Genomic DNA, 16,681 nt, shown 5'->3' with positions numbered 1-16,681 from the left:
ATTATAAACCCATGATTATTCCCTAAACTAGTCGATGTGGGACTTTTATCCAACACCTCCCTTCGAACAAAGCACGTCTCCCCTTAATCGAGGCTTGATTCCGTTTCCTTGTGGAGTCTTAGTCATTTTTTACTATGCGTTAGAGGCTCACAATACTTTTGTTCAATATCTAAGGATTCTATTGACATGACTAAATTTAAGGCATGACTTTATACCATGTTAAGAATGAGAAACATAAGTGGGATTGAAAGTCCAACAATTTGAACTATGGATCCACTCAAGTAAAAAAAAAAAAGAAAAAAAAAAGTGGTCTGTAATTTTGTAGATATGACAGTTTAGAAATACTTGAATTGATATTTAACTATCTATACCAACAAAGTGTACGTTATTTTTTCGATAACTCAATCATAGGAACTTCAATTTAAGCATGTTTGGTTTGAAGTAATCATATGTTGAGTGATGTCGTAAAAATTCTTCTAAGAAGCATTTGAATGAGAACAAAGTGGTGATGTGGTCGTGGCTGTAGAAAAAAATTATTGATGAATATTTAGCATTAATCATTTAGAAAGATTTGAACGCCCGTCATTCTACCATATGAGCATTTTAAGATACTCAAACATCTCGAGGTATCGATATATCCTATAATACGACAAATCGATATATCGCGTGGAAATCTTAGATCACTCGTAAAAGAAAATTCCTTTTTAAATATTGGTATAAATAGATGTAAAATAATAATAATAATAATAAAGAAGTTCCTTTCAAATATACTCATTTCTTTAAATAATTTCTCCGATTTAACCCATTAATTTTGTCTTATTTGTTATGTAGTGTTAAATAATATATATATATATATATATTTTAAAACATGTTGATAAAAAATATTGCTTAAAAAATAAAACATTAATATTATATTAAGGTCAATAATTACATTATAAATGTAGTTCCCTTTCAAATCTAGTCATTACTTCCAAGTTAATTTCTCGAATTTAACACATATTTTGTATTATTGGTGATGTAATGTTAAATAAAATTAATAAAAATAAAAAAAAAGTTTTAAAAAATTATAGTTTAAACAAATCATCGGAGGTGTTTAAAAATTATAGTTCTTTGGGTTTTTCCTTTCGGACTTCCTCTCAAAGCGGCCCCTCAACGCGGCTTTAAAAGCGTATGCTCGGGGAAATTTTCCACACCCTTATAAAAGGTGTTTTGTTCATCTCCCCAACAAATGTGGAACATCACAATCCACCCCCTTCGGAGCCTAGCGTCCTTACTGGCACACCGCCTCGTGTCTACCCCTCTTCAAGGAAGAGCAAGAAGGCTGGTATATTATTTGGTGTCTGGCTCTGATACCATTTGTAACGACCCAGATTCATCGTTTCTCTTTCAGGCTTCCCCTCAAATAGATATTATCCTCTTTGAGCTTTCACTTTTGGGCTTCTCCTTAAGCAGATATTGTCCTCTTTGAACTTTCACTTTCGGACTTCCCCTCAAGCAGATATTGTCCAGCTTTCCCTTTCGAGTTTCCCCTCAAGCACATATTGTTCTCTTTGAGTTTTCAAGGTTTCCACACCCATACAAAGAGTGTTTAGGACATGACAGTTGAAGTCTACAGTTTTGATTTTCAATGACTCAAATATCCAATCCTCCTAATTCAACCAGTACGATTTTGGTTGGGTTATAAACTTTTTAAAATCGGATATAGTTCAAAATAATAATCTCTTCTCACTCTCTCTCTCTCTATTAGTCACTAAAATCGGGATTTCTCATCTAGATCATACAGGCTAAATGATCTTATCCTAAAAGAATTTTTTTCCACAATAACAAAAAAATTAAAAAAAGAAAAAGAAAATAAAAAGCCATAAATGATTAAATTTGTTGTTTAGCGAAAAACATGTTTTGTGAAGAGTGTATAATTTATTTTCATAAATTTATTTAAAAAAAGAAACAAACAATTTGTTGTTTTTGAAAATGGGCTATTTTGTGAGTTACTTTTTTAAAATTCTTATATTTTGTTTTTTCTTATTTTTATTTTCCTTAAATATAAAATTTTATACCCATCACGAATAAAACATGAACTTTAAACAGATTAATTTTAATATTTATTATAGGGACTAAAATGGTATTTGGTAAATTAATAATAATAAAAATACTCGAACTTATTTTTTTAAAAACAAAAAATTACATAATACCGGTTTAAAAAATGCCCATAAATTTTTAAATTAAAAGAGATTATATGTCAACATGTAAACATAAACGGTTTGTCTACTACATCTAATTACTTATTAAAGATTATGTAAAGATATTTTTAATTAAAATTTGAAAATTAAAAGGTATTTTTGAAACATTTTTTTTTTAAAGTTCAAGGATGTTTTTGAGACGAAGAATATTTTTGTTTTTTTTTAAATTGAAGAAAGAAAAGAAAAAAAAGAATTATCTGAGTTGGATGAGGAAAAAAGTTAAATGGAAGATGGCCCCAAAGAGAGGCGCGTTGGACGACTTATTTTATTTTCTTTTCTTTTTCTCTCTCTTCTGCTGCTTTCTTCTTCCACTTCTCTCCATTCATTCTCTCCCAACATTATTTATACACCTTCATTTCTTGCTTCTCTTCTGCACTTCTTCCTCTCTCCATCCCCATCCCCATCCCTGAATCCCTTTCCTTATCATGGCTGATTCTTCTACTGGTAGTCGCTTCATTCTCCTTCTCCTTCTCCTTCTTTCCGATCATTCCCCGCATTCCCTTTTCGCCCAATTTGAATTCGGATCGGATGATTCTTTATTCTAATGACCTGTTCTGTTTTGTTTTTGTTTTCTTCTCCGATCTCTCTGGATTCTTTGTCCTGATTTTGCATGATGTCATTGATTCCGCATCGGGAGGGTATTTCTATGTTTGCATGATTTGGGTTTGTTTTCGGGGAGAGTTGTTTGATCCTCGAGGTTTGAAATCGGACTGTTTTTTTCGTCTTGATTTGTGAAATTAGGATGAATTTCGACTCGAGATTTGGAATTTTTAGCTCGTTATTAGGGACGTGGTTGATGATGCTTCCTAATTGTTCGTTATTCTGCTTTTGGAATTTCCAGACCCGGGTCAACTATGAACTCTTTTCTAATTTTGCGTATTTCTACGTTTTATTTTTGTTGTTCATCTCATTCTAAATCTGTATGTTTTCGTTTTATTTTTCCTTTTCTCTAGCCTGGAAGATCAATTAACATGGTTCATTCTGTCGTATTATTGATTTTGTATTTGTTCCTTATTTTCAGTGGTGGAAGCCATAGATGGAACTATCTCCGTAGCATCTGCATTTGCTTGTCATCAAGAAGGTACTAACATAACAACTCGCTTTCCATTTTTTATTAATTTGTTTTCATGTTTTTGATTTATACATTTCTTATTTAATATTTCCTTTTGCCTTTTTCCCATCAAAACTCAAGGGAGAACGGATCCTTTTGTCATATTTAAATTTTCTGTTACATTTAGGGCCCTTAATATCTACATGTAATTATCAATATTGTTCTTGTTCTTGTCTGTCTTGGATGATTGGTCCAAATTGATACAACTTCCCCTGGCCTTTAGATCAGTGAACTTCTAGAATTTTGATCCCTTTTCTTCATGGGTTTATGATTTCTTATGGATTTGGTATAATCTATTTTGTTGCCATTGTAATATGTTTCACTTGAGAGATCTTCAGTTCAAAATCATCCTGTCTGAAAGTAAAATTCTGTTTAGGGAGAGATTTTGTCTATAGGAATTCTCTTGCAGTTCAATCTATTCATTGCTTTGCTATGAGCATTTGTTTTGTTCATCATTTAATTCGAAGCCGAAATGAACAAATTGTCCGAGCTTTAACAATATTCCATTGATGTTTTCATGTTTAAATTAGCTGTACAAGATAGAGACTACAAGTTCTTGACTCAAGCAGTTGAAGAGGCTTACAAAGGAGTAGAGTGTGGAGATGGAGGCCCTTTCGGAGCAGTTGTTGTTCATAACGATGAAGTAGTTGTGAGCTGTCACAACATGGTCTTGAGAAACACTGATCCTACAGCACATGCTGAAGTCACTGCAGTTCGGGAGGTCGGTATAAATCATTCTTAGTTTTCTTGAAGTACTTTGCATAAAGAAAAGGTTGATCTTGACATTGAAAGTGAGAAAGTCATTTGATCATGAAATTATGTGTTTGGTTAAGGTTAGTCCTGATTATTGGAATAATATGAGTACCAAAATCGATAGAACTGTAACGGCTCAAGTCTACTACTAGCAGATATTATCCTCTTTAGGCTTCTCCTCAAGATCTTTAAAACGCTTCTGCTAGGGAGAGGTTTCCACACCCTTGGTAAGGAATGCTTTGTTCTCTTCTCCAACCAATGTGAGATCTCGCAATCCACCTCGCTATGGGGCCCAACGAGCTTCATCGGTGGGATCTCATAGAACTTATTGAGGCCACAATATCCTTTGTTTTCGTGTCCGTTTTCCTTTCCAAAAGCTTTGATCTACTTTTCTCATTGACATATGTTATTCGTTATATATTCGAACTGCAATCCGCAAATATATCTCCTTGTGAGCTGTTGACTTAAATGCAATTCATGACGACTCTCCTCTTCTATAGGCCTGCAAAAAACTCGGCCAAATCGAACTTTCAGACTGTGAGATCTATGCATCGTGCGAGCCATGTCCAATGTGCTTCGGTGCCATCCATCTTTCAAGAATTAAGGTTTGTGGTTGGAATTAGTCGTTAATCATCGCGCTCGTGTTCCTAGTTTCTTATCGTTTACCTGGAAAAAAACAGAGATTGGTGTATGGAGCGAAAGCAGAAGCTGCAATAGCAATCGGGTTCGATGATTTCATAGCTGATGCCATAAGGGGGACTGGGTTTTATCAGAAGGCTCACCTGGAGATCAAGAAAGCAGATGGGAATGGTGCTGTTATTGCTGAGCAAGTGTTTGAGAAAACAAAGGCAAAATTTCAATTGTACTGAATTTGCATCATCCATCCATCCTTTGTGTTAAAATAAATAAATTATCAACTGTTCATATATCCTTTATCATCCTAAATTCATGGAACTATCATGCAGTTGTAGCTTTCCGTTTAACTTTCAATTAACACAGTTTCTGTATCTTCGTCTTCAAGAAATGGTTCACTTTATTATATAAATTCTGTATTTTATTACATGTATCCGAACATTTTCTTTCGAATTTCGTAAAATATTCTAATAAATTTAATGTTTTACTGAGTTCAAATTTCAAAATTACTGATCGTGTGGAGGACGCTTCTTCCTTCTTCATGTGGTTGGACCAAGACTTGTTGGTAACGATTTCTACCCGAATAAGATTCTTATTTAATGTACATTTCGATGTTTTCAACGTGAGAACGAATAATTCATTCCCTTCAATAATCATCTTATCACGCTGAAAATGAGCTCTAATATGTACTCAATTTTCTTAGAATTAAAAAAAAAAAAAAGTTTAGCGATTTGATTTCAAATGTATTGTCATTATTTTCCGTTAATATAGTGTTTTTGGAAATGTAGTGGGTTATAAATTTGTAAATTAATCCAATCCAAAGATTTAGTAGAGATGGAGTTTTGTAGATTAACCCAACCCGAAAAAGCAAGGGTCATTTTTGCAAATTTAGTGGTACTAGAAATTTAGAAATTAACCCAATCCAAAAAAACAAGGGTCATTTTTGCAAATATGGTTGTTGGGTTAGAGATTTATAAAGTATAGAAGGGTCATTTTTAGAAATGAAATAAAGGGAGGGTCTTTTTTGCAAATATAGTGGGGGCTAAGTTATTGTTTATGGTAGTCAACCACCAAAAGGGAGAAGTTTGATGCGTTGGATAGTTGAAAAGGGTTAGGTAAATTTAAAGGCAATCACAAGAGAAGCGCGTGAGGGTTAGAGGGTTCGGCGGGGCTTCAAGTCCATCGAACCCACGCGACCAAACCAAACCAAACCAACGCTCTAAAACCCAACCACCCTCCTTTTCCTTTCCCTTTTCCGCCACCATAACTGTGACGCTCTTCTCCTCTCTCTCTCTCTCTCTCTCGCTATGGATCCTCGCAACGACGCCGTTTTCCCCGACGAAGACCTCGAGGACGACGAAGAATCTCTTGACGACGATGACGACGACGAAGAGGAGGAGGAATTGAACGACGGCCCTTCCCCTTCCACCTCCTCTGCCGGCGCCGTTGCTGTTCCTTCCGTTTCCCCTGTCGTTACCATCGCCACTCCCGGCACTGCCGTCCGTCCGGTCTCCATTGTTCCTCCACCTTCGATTGTCTCCATCTCCTCTGCCGTTCTGATCCGCCAGCGCATCGGGACCGCTGCGGCTGAGCCTTTGGTCTTGCCGGGTGAGAAGAAGCCCTTGGATGAGTGCCGGAAGTTGTTTCAACGCCTCTGGACCGATGAGGATGAGATCGAGCTGTTGCAGGGGTTTTTGGATTACACGATGCAGCGAGGTACCACTCACCATCATCAGAATGATACGGCGTTGTTCTATGACCAGATCAAGTCGAAATTACAGTTGGATTTTAACAAGAATCAGCTCGTTGAGAAGCTTCGGAGGTTGAAGAAGAAGTACCGTAATGTTATTGGTAAGATTAGCTCTGGTAAGGAGTTCAATTTCAAAAGCCCTCACGATCAGGCGACGTTTGAGATCTCTCGCAAGATCTGGAGTAATACAGGCCGAATTGGAGTCGAAGACAATGCTTTGGACGATGACGAGCCTGCTCCGCCTCCGTATGCGAACTACATGGACATTAAAAACGAAGAGATGACGTTGAATTGCTCCGAGAAGAAACCCACGCCTACTCCGAAATCCCGGAAGCGTTCACGGCCCGGATCGGGATTGAGAATGGACGGGCCGCGTTCGTCCAACGAAAATTTGAATAAAGAGAAAAACAATACCTACATCAACAACAACAACAACAACAACAACAACAACAGCGAAAATGTCAGTAACGTAGCGGTAGCAGGATTGATCGAGGAGACGGTGAGGAGCTGCCTGTCGCCTTTGTTTAAGGAATTATCGAGCACTTCCATGGGAGGAGGGCTCTGTGGAGGTAGAGGGTTCAGTGGATTGGCTTTGCATCCTATTCCATTGAGCTTCGGTGGAGCTTCAATCAATTTTGGAGGTGGAGGAGATATGGCGGATGAGAGGTGGAGGAAGCAGCAGATTTTGGAACTGGAGGTTTATTCCAAGAGGTTGGAGTTGGTTCAGGAACAAATTAAGACGGCATTAGAAGACTTGAGGTCCATGGGAGGCTGATTTATGGAGCTCTGAGCTTGAAGAAGGGGGATTCGTAAGTGCTTTTAGCTTTCTCTTTTCTCTTTATTTCTCCTTTTTGTTCTTGAAAATGTTTGATCTGCGGTTGATAGTATACTTAGTGGCTCCCTTTGGTCAATAATTGTAAAAAATAATTTATAATAAAACCACTCATTTACAATGTATTGATAACATAGTTTTGACTGTTTCATTTGCATTATTATCATCATTCTCCAGTATAGTTTTGTTGATCACTTCGTTTTCATTGATGAATGTAGCTGAAATTTCTGAGATTATATATATTCCATTCTGTGTTGATCTGAAATGAGTGGATCCCTGATAGTAGCATAAGATTCTGAAATCAAAATGAATTTTCATACCCATTCCCTTTTGGGTGATGTTTAAATTTCATCTCCTGTTAAGGGTTTTATGATTTCCACCATTTTCTTCCATCCTTAGTGGCAAACTAAAGAAATATGCAGCTTGAAGATTTCACGGGGCTCGTTTTTAGAACTGTTCTATGTTTCTCAAGAACAAAAATTCTCAACTGTTACTCTTAAAGCAGTTTCTCTGATTTTGTGTTCATATATGCTGTAGTCTTTTAATACAATAGAAATAGTTTTTTTTCCTCATATAATAATATTACAAATGTGGAGTGAAGATTTCTAATCTTTATAAGGTAACTTTCCTATGGCTTTTCCAGTTATGCTTTGCTTTGTTATTTACAGTCGGTGGCTTTAACTTTTAAAGTCACTCGATCACGATTCTGGAAAGCGTCTAGAGAAGTTTTTATACTATATCTAGATGAAACTTGTTGATAGAATTTTGATTTCTAGAATTGGGTATTGCTGATTTGAACTCCAATGACCTTCCATATTTGAAGGACTCCTGATTCATAATGCCAGACCCTCAATGGCCCTGATTTTGGTTGCATATTTGCATATGTTTATAGATTGAATCATCGACCTTTGAACTAGAAATGAAATAGGTGTTTTTGTCGGTTTTGCATATGATGGGTTGAATCATCGACTTTTAAACCAGAAATAAAATTGGTGATTTTGTGGGTGGAGTTATTTTTGGATTGGCAGGAAATATGTAAATGACATGTCCATGTTTGAGATGGTCCTAGTTATGATTAAAGTGATCCATCGGGAAGGCAGAGGAAAGTGGTGGTTTCTTTATGATGAATAAAAAACAAAGTTTGTGTATCTTTATGATGATGTTTTGGATAGAAGTGCTTTCTGCAATGCCTTTTTAAGTGCTATCCATTGTCTCCATTGACTTAGACTATAATATTTATGTGTTTCAAGCTTATATCATTGAATTGGGACTAAAACCCCAAATTTTGTAGTTATTTTTCTTCTGATTTCCCTTTTTAGTCCAATTCATTGATGTTATTGTTCTGTTTTCATGTATAATATGCGACTTTTTAGGGGCGAAAAATGTACCTTTCTTCACTCTTGAATTGTCCCGTTTCTGTGCAGGGATGGAGAGGTCTTCCCGGAATGGAATCGTTTGTCGACGAAATTTAGTCATAAAGAGTAGTTGTGTTATTTGATCGCTAAAATTTTATTTTATTTTTTATTTTTGGAGAAATTTGTATCTTAGTTGAAAAAATGCTTTTGATCTCTATACTTTTGTCATAGTTATGATTTAGTCTAAATTAGTATATAATATTTTAGTTATTGTAATTTTGTTTATAATAATTTAGTGTATGTAGTGAACTCAAAACAAACTAATTTTAAACATGGTTACCTTTTCTTTTTCGGGTATCCGATCAAGTTGTTCTAGAATTCAAGATAAGTTTCATTCTTTTCTTATACTCTACATTTTCCTCTTCTAGTCATCCTTCTTGAGGATGAGGCCGAGGATGCATGACTTGTGCTATTTGCCGGTGCTCATGTTTTATCATGGTGTGTGAGTTTTCACATAGACAGCAAAAATACTGTTGTTAAAATCTAGACAGAATAACATAGTTGCTCACTAACGTAGCTATAACTACTATATAGGCTTCAATGCTTGATTTTTTCTCATGGGACTTTTTCCAATTAGTTTCGCCCCTAATTTTCGGACTTGTAAGATACGCATAAAATACGTGCAAGATCATCATTAAAACTATCATACTTGTCGACCATTTATGAACTGATCGGATTAACCAACCAAAATTAGCTTCCATCATTATATATTGAACAGAAGCAAAAGCTTGAGTAACGTTCGGACAATAGTAAAAAGTCATAGCAAACCCCGTAGCTACTTGTACTAAAAAACAAATAAGCGTAATTCCTCCTAGACAATAAAATATGTTGACGTGAGGAGGAACGTATTTGCTAGTTATATCAATTGCAATCGTCTGAATTTCAAGACGTTCTTCAAACGAATCATACACTTCATTGAAATAGGAAAACCATGGGGACCCCTATTTGAGAATCGTATATGAGAATTTCGTTTCGTACGGCTCAAACAGAAACACCCAAATAACGCTTGTAACGAATATGTGTACTCTGACTAAATTTCATCCATAATATTAGTAATCGAGTAGGAATCGTGTTAAGAAGGGTCTTGCTTCATTTTATTTCAAACCAAACCAAGTTTTGTATAATTATTCAAACCATGAGTTTTGATCAACGAAAGTTGATTCAAACAGTCCATCCAAACCCAACATTTGATTACATAAAACAACGTCAACTCATGCATACGACATGTTTTCCGCTTGGCGCCTAACGGAATCAAACAGCATTGTCGAGAGATATCGCTCGCCCAAGCTCGGGAAGATGACCTAAAATGGATCAGAGTAAAAAAGATGTAACTTTTGTTGCAAACATTTGATGTTTGATTTGGAAATGAAACTAAAATATGGCTTACAACAATGAGTTTTCCTTTATTTTCTGGTCTCTTTGCAACCTTTATTGCAGCAGCAGCTATTGCACCTGATGAAATCCCCACCTACGTACAACACTAATCATAAAAGAAAGCTCTATTTTTTCACTAAAATACGTCAAAATTGTTGTTCTCATAGGTATAGTAACATACTAGGAGGCCTTCTTTTAGTGTAACGAGCTTTGCAGTTTCAATGGCTTCCTCACTTCTCACCTGAACACACCCAAATTTGCATTTAGGATGTTTTAGAGGTCCGAACTCGCCTATCTACTTACAACCGTACGTGTATAATAGGGAAGACGGGGAGCGTGTTGGTTTATTCTACATTGAACGTATTAGGGTTTCGATATTGATCTATAAACTTCGAGAGAAAGTATCGTCACTCGTCAATTTAAGCATAACTCAACTGATTAAGATATTATACTTTAATGTTGACCAAATGAATATTGATGCACCTGAATGACTTCATCAACGAGTTTGAGATCAAGAACGGCTGGGATGAAGCCAGCCCCCATTCCTTGAATCAAATGCTTGCCTGTATTCATCATGGTAGAATTTAGAATCAACCATTAACTTTAAGAAACAAACCATGGGTCAACTTGAACTTGAAAGTATTTTAACAGCGGAAGCCCAACGCTAATAGGTATTGTGTCCGTTTTAATCCGTTATGTATCGTCGTCAGTTTCACGGTTTTAAAATGGGTCTATTGAGGAGAGGTTTCCACACTCTTATAAAAAATGCTTCCTTCCCATCTCCAATCAATATAGGATCTTACAATCCACCCCTTTAGAGGCCCAACATACTCGCTGGCACAATGCTTGGTGCCTGACTCTTATAACATTTGTAAGAGTCTAACCCCACTGCTAGTAAATATTATCCGTTTTAGCCAGTTATGTATTGTTGTCAAGTTCATAGTTTTAAAACGTGTCTACTAAGGAAATGTTTCTCGACTTTATAAAAAATGTTTTGTTCCCTCTCTCCAACCAATATGGGATTTTACAATCCACCCCCTTGGAGGACCAACGTCCTTGCTCGTCGTACACTGCTAAGTGCCCGACTCTTATTATACCATTTGTAACAGCCCCAAGCCCACCATTAGTAAATATTATCCGCTTTAGTAGGTTACATATCACCGTTAATCTCACGATTTTAAAACGCGTCTACTAGAAAAAAGTTTCAACAACTTTATAAATAATATTCGTTCCCCTCTCCAACCAAGGAGAGATCACACATTTATGAACAAAAAATAGCATTTTTTTTTTTTAATATTTATAAGTGTTCGAGCCAGCTTGGATGCAACTCAACTAATCAAATAAAATAATCATTTTTCTTAATACAATGACAAAACAAAAAAAAATGTTCAAATTAGAAGGTATCCCAAACAGTGGGAACTCACCTGGTTGTCCTCCACTTAGCACAGCACTCTCAGCTGGTTCCACTCCATAAATCTACATCATATGAACAGCAAGAAATAAGAAACGAAAACGTTATCAAACAACTCGACAAGCGTCGGGTTTTAGAGCACCGAACAACGAAACCAACCTTAATGTCCGGATTCTGTTCCTTAAGAAACTTCCCAGCACCAGTTATGGTTCCCCCAGTTCCAATCCCCATGACTATGGCATCCACTTTTCCTCCGGAATCTTTCCATATCTCAGGCCCAGTGGTTTCATAATGAATCTAAATACCATAAACGGATTCACCTCATTCAAAATATTTGCTAGAACAACCGCACGTAAAAATTCTCTATTTATAATCAAATAAATTACAAGAATATGACAATAACAATAAATAGAAAGATGCTTGTATAAGTCGTAGTGGAAAGATAAATATCTAAATATTTACCTAAAATAAAAGATCATATATAAGAGGCATACCTTTGGGTTGGCTAGATTCTCAAATTGCCTCATAAAATAGCTATTGGGAGTGACTTTCATTATCTCCTCAACCTTTTTTAGAGCGCCTTCAACGCCAACGGCGGGATCAGTGATATGCAGCTCAACTCCGAAGGCTAGAAGTAGAATTCTTCTTTCGAGACTATATGAAGCTGGCATGACTATAATAAGTCTATAGCCTTTTACAGCTGCGATGCTCGCTAACGCAATGCCGAGGTTGCCGCTTGTCACCTCGACGAGGACGGTCTTTTGCACGAAAAAGAATATACGGCTTAGGAAGCGGATTAATTGGTTTTCACAAAGATTTTTGCTTATTCAAATGATTGAGAAAGAAATGAAGTGTTTTATAGTACCTTCCCTGGTGTAATCAGGCCTTTGTCTTCTGCGTCTTGAATCATACTGTGTGCGATCCTATATCGAAAATATGTATGAGTTAATAAGCTTGAGTTAACCAAAGAAGTTATTAACGGTGAGATTTCACATTGATAGGAGAGTGAAACAAAACATTATTTATAAGTGTGTAGAAATCTCTCACTATCAAACACGTTTTAAAAATTTGAGGGAAAATCCAAAAGGAAAAACTCAAAGAAGACAATATCTGCTAGCAGTAGGCGGACATTAGGCTGTGTGCCAGTGAAGATGCTGTGCATCGAAGTGGGGTGGATTGTAAGATCTCACATCGATTGGAGAGGGGAACGAAGCTAGCGAGGATGCTAAGCCCGAAGGAAGATGGACACTAGGCAGTGTGTCAGCGAGGATGCTGGGTCCCGAAAGAAAGGAGCGGGATTGTGAGATCTCACATCAGTATATTTCGATTCGATCTTGGGCCATATCCAACACACTTTATATCTTAACAATCCATGGCTTCAAAATCACATTCCATTTGAAATAACAACCCTAATATTTTGAAGTATCTACAATGTAGAGAGCTTAAAATAACAATTGGAACAACTTTTTAACTTTTGAATCACTAAAAAAAAAAAAAAAAAAAACCCTTTTTTCACCCTCTTTTAAGTTTTTCATAAAGATTCAACAATTTCCCTCCTAAAACCAACATTGGAATTTAATCATTATAAAATGAAAAAAAAAAAAAAACGATCGACTTTATTAAAAAGGACTCTAAACCTGTCTTTAATGCTAGCACAAGGCTCCATGGTCTCCAACTTAGCAGCAATACGAGCAAAACAAGCATCAGCCACTTTATTTAGATATACCATTGGAGTATTACCAATTAACTGCCAACGACGACAAAAGAACGCAATCAAAGTGAGCATAACTCAACGACATGTTCATCGTCAAACTCATCGTAAGAGAGAATTACTTGAGTGATATCTTTCTTGATTCCACCCTTCTCTTCCATGCTTAAGTTTGTGCTTCAAATCCTTCCCAACAACTACAAACCAAGAATTAAAAAGTGTAAGAAGAAGAAAGAAGAAAGACATGCATGGGCCATTAATATGACAATATCGTAAGCAATTGATACTCAAGATGTGAAGAGCTTGCTAAGATGGCTATCACATTGTCAACTTCTTGATATTAAACCAAACCCCCATGCAGTGATTGACAAACTAATAAAAGAACACCAAACCTCTAATTCAGAGAAACAAACAAAAACCGACAACACATGAGCTCTTCAAAACCTTCATAAAGCTGATTTATAGAGGTTTTATGATTCCAAATTTTCGTCCAATTCTCGTTTGGGTCATTTTTTTTTAATGTATTTTTACGGGCATCAGGTTCTCATCACCAATTTTCTTCGTTTTTAATATATTTTTAATGCATTATTTTATAGTTTTGAATTACTTTTAAAAGTATTTTATAATTAATTTTATGTATCTAAAAAAACTTTGGAAAATATTTTTCATTCGATAAGAATATATATATATATATATATATATATATTAAACATAGAGAAAATGAATAATCAATTAAAAAGGAAATTTTTGAAAAAGGGTGTGTGGAAGCTTTGTGAATGCTTATCCACTTTGAGCCTATTCGGAAATGCTTTGTAGGGTCTCATAACCATTTTTTATATTTACTCAAATTTATTCTTTAAGACTTATTTGGTATGGAATAAGAATTTTATTTTATGCTTTTTTTTGGACTTATTTAGCAATATTTTATGTATATGGATTTATCCAACTAAATTTCAAATATTATATTACAACACTAAATTTATTATTTAATCTTTTAATTTTAAAATAAAATCGCTACTCATTCAAAACATGCTTTTGTATTACCTTAACTTCAAATCTACCGTTTAAATGTGGAAAAACTAACTATCAGTATGGATTTTATGACCGTGCATGAGTCCCTACCTTTACGTAAAAAAATGTTACAGATAGGTTGAATTTATAAAAATAATCGGTAAGTGATCTCAGGTAAGTGATCTCACCGCTGAGGTCGAAAAATGTAATTGGGTACGGTGGAATATTGGATTATGGGATTTTTTAGGTAGGTTGAAAAAAAAGTATTAAATATTGACCCTTAACAACTATGGAAAAAAAAATTAAGAAACTTTAGGGAGAAAAAAAAAAAAAAAAGTAAAAGGCAAAAAATAGTGAGAGAATCAAAGTCACTAGATTATTCCGAGAATCAATACGGGTCATGTTTATATTGATGTGGTCTCAATTCATATATGTACCCTCCTTTATTAGTGTATCACCGTCATTGCTCTGGTTAACCTCGATCTCAATTTTAAGAGAAGGAATAGAAAACTGAGTTTATATATACTACTACTCATATTGTGACTCTAAGTTGTTCAAACGTTATCTATTGTAATAATTCGGTTGAAAATTTAAAACGTCAGATGAGTTAGTACAAACAGGAAGATGAGTCAACAAAACATATCATTAGTTGTATTTATGATTGTACTTAAGGCGGCTTAAGGTGACCGTAAGTAAATGCCTCTATTTGGATTACTCTTAGTCGAGCATGAACAAATTGGTTATAAATAATTTTTTCTAAAGAATGTTTCTAATAAATTCATTTAAATATTATAATATTATTTTACAAAAGAATGTTTCTAATAATTCAAATTTTAATATTACAATATATTCTTCCTCTCGATTTAAATTAAAAAAATTTCGGGAGTTAAATGAACCTCTCTATTTATGAGTGAGTAGTAACTATTCCATTCGATTGAGGAGACTTCCACTCATTATTTCATATGTGAAGGGAGGATCAATTTGTCCATCAAAGCTTCTAAATTCAGTCATTCAATTTCGACATTAAATCGAGGGCTTTTATTTTGGCTCTCTGCCTCGACCTATCGATTTTGCTTGATCTCGATTAGACTTTGTGGGTATAAACCTATCATATCGTCTTTTTGAAGCTTCATTACCAAACTGTGTCATACGGTTAGCATCGACTTACCTCTTTATCTGATACATCAAAATTTCTGGTCTTCACTTCTTGATCGAGGCCCTTGCTTTCCTTGCACTCATCATCCAACTGAACTGAGGGTTCTAACGAGTTCTTGTCATCCATCCCATTACCTTGTTCTCTTTCACCAACCAAACTGTCTTCCAATTTGTCATCTTCGTCAGCCACAACATCACGTTCATCCTTAGTACAATTCCCCAAATCAATCAATACATCCCGACTTTTTGATAAACCAGCATCATCCTTACAAGCTTCTCTCTCTTTAGCCACATCCATGCTCTTATCCAATAACTCAGTCTCTACCACAACACTGCCTTTATGAATTTGGTCTAGATTCTCACTTTCAGCAGCGCCCCCAGAAGCTTCTCGGTCGGCCTGCAAGTCCAATGAATTGGTAGTTTGATCCAAATCTTCGGAGATGAGGAAATCGTCAGCCTCATAGGAAAGGAAAGAACCGTCAAGATCGCCAAAGGTTAGCTCGAAATCATCATTTTCATCGAATCCCAAATCCAAGGCCGTAAAATAAACAGAAGGGTCACCAGGGGCAGCAGAATTGACATCAAAGTAAAAAAAAATAGTGCAGAGGCGAAATTTGGAGAGAATCAAATTCAGAAGCGTAAGTAGTGGAGTTAGAATTTTGATCACATGTAGAGATATCATCTTGATATACGGCTGAAGTCACGTTTGTTGGCTGATCAAAAACCTCAGTGGTTAAGCAGTATTCCCAAATTGAATCTGAAGAACTCTTACTTTCATGTACAACATTTTCTTCTGATTCCTGGATTTTGACTCGACAATTCGACTTAATATGGCCTAGCTTTCCACAACCATGACACACCACTTTCACCTGACAATCTCGTTTAAAATGTCCAGGTCTTCCACACTTGTAGCAAGCTTTAAATGGCTTCTTTGACGACTGCTCACTTCTGAATTGATTCGCATTACTTGATGAAGGCTTTGAATGAAAATTTTGTCTTCTTTGATCTTTGCCATACAACACATCTACTGACTTTCGGGAAAACTCGTTACTATTAGTCATTTGCTTAATCAAGGATTCTTGATTTGAAAGAAGATTTTCCAGTTCAATTACTATAGGCTAATTTGCCCACCCTTGTGTTGAGGAAACAAAGGGCATAAACTCTTTCTGTAATCCATGAATAAGATAACGCCGTAATCGAGCCTCACTGGTTCCTCAGCATCTAATTCTGAAATTTCAGAACACACATTTTTCACTTTAAAAAAATATTCTTCAACAGAAAAATTACT

The 16,681-nt window shown here is 35.6% G+C and overlaps 3 protein-coding genes across 6 annotated transcripts; 2 read left to right on the top strand and 1 right to left on the bottom strand.

The window, feature by feature from the left end:
• The first annotated feature begins 1,724 nt into the window (after window positions 1-1,724).
• Window positions 1,725-8,950, top strand: LOC111495335 (probable transcription factor At3g04930). 2 transcript variants are annotated; one of them, XM_023145319.1, is made up of 3 exons: window positions 1,725-1,734; window positions 6,021-7,296; window positions 8,744-8,950. In XM_023145319.1, the coding sequence occupies exon 2, from the start codon at window positions 6,045-6,047 to the stop codon at window positions 7,260-7,262; it is 1,218 nt and encodes a 405-aa protein (XP_023001087.1). In that variant the 5' UTR covers window positions 1,725-1,734; window positions 6,021-6,044; the 3' UTR covers window positions 7,263-7,296; window positions 8,744-8,950. The 2 variants fall into 2 exon arrangements, with proteins under 2 accessions (XP_023001087.1, XP_023001095.1); XM_023145327.1 differs by having other exon boundaries at window positions 1,725-1,738.
• LOC111495380 (guanine deaminase) lies at window positions 2,488-5,166 on the top strand. Its single transcript, XM_023145394.1, has 5 exons — window positions 2,488-2,684; window positions 3,262-3,321; window positions 3,882-4,072; window positions 4,605-4,709; window positions 4,785-5,166. Exons 1-5 carry the CDS (start codon window positions 2,666-2,668, stop codon window positions 4,971-4,973), a joined length of 564 nt encoding a protein of 187 aa, XP_023001162.1. The 5' UTR covers window positions 2,488-2,665; the 3' UTR covers window positions 4,974-5,166.
• Window positions 8,951-9,801: 851 nt separating the features above from the next.
• Window positions 9,802-13,704, bottom strand: LOC111495355 (cysteine synthase-like). Of its 3 annotated transcripts, none has more exons than XM_023145352.1 (11): window positions 13,620-13,704; window positions 13,353-13,424; window positions 13,157-13,266; window positions 12,385-12,442; window positions 12,014-12,277; window positions 11,679-11,816; window positions 11,533-11,584; window positions 10,592-10,671; window positions 10,290-10,349; window positions 10,122-10,202; window positions 9,802-10,035 (listed from the first exon to the last, which is right to left on the bottom strand). In XM_023145352.1, the coding sequence occupies exons 2-11, from the start codon at window positions 13,389-13,391 to the stop codon at window positions 9,946-9,948; spliced, it is 972 nt and encodes a 323-aa protein (XP_023001120.1). In that variant the 5' UTR covers window positions 13,392-13,424; window positions 13,620-13,704; the 3' UTR covers window positions 9,802-9,945. The 3 variants fall into 3 exon arrangements, with proteins under 3 accessions (XP_023001120.1, XP_023001128.1, XP_023001137.1); XM_023145360.1 differs by lacking the exon at window positions 13,620-13,704 and adding an exon at window positions 13,515-13,604; XM_023145369.1 differs by lacking the exon at window positions 13,620-13,704 and adding an exon at window positions 13,558-13,578.
• Between the last annotated feature and the right edge of the window lie 2,977 nt (window positions 13,705-16,681).

Source organism: Cucurbita maxima, unplaced genomic scaffold (genome assembly GCF_002738345.1).
Source record: "Cucurbita maxima cultivar Rimu unplaced genomic scaffold, Cmax_1.0 Cma_Scf00002, whole genome shotgun sequence".
NCBI lineage: Eukaryota > Viridiplantae > Streptophyta > Magnoliopsida > Cucurbitales > Cucurbitaceae > Cucurbita > Cucurbita maxima.
Note: the sequence above shows the minus strand (reverse complement) of the source record. Positions and strands in the feature narration are given on the sequence as shown.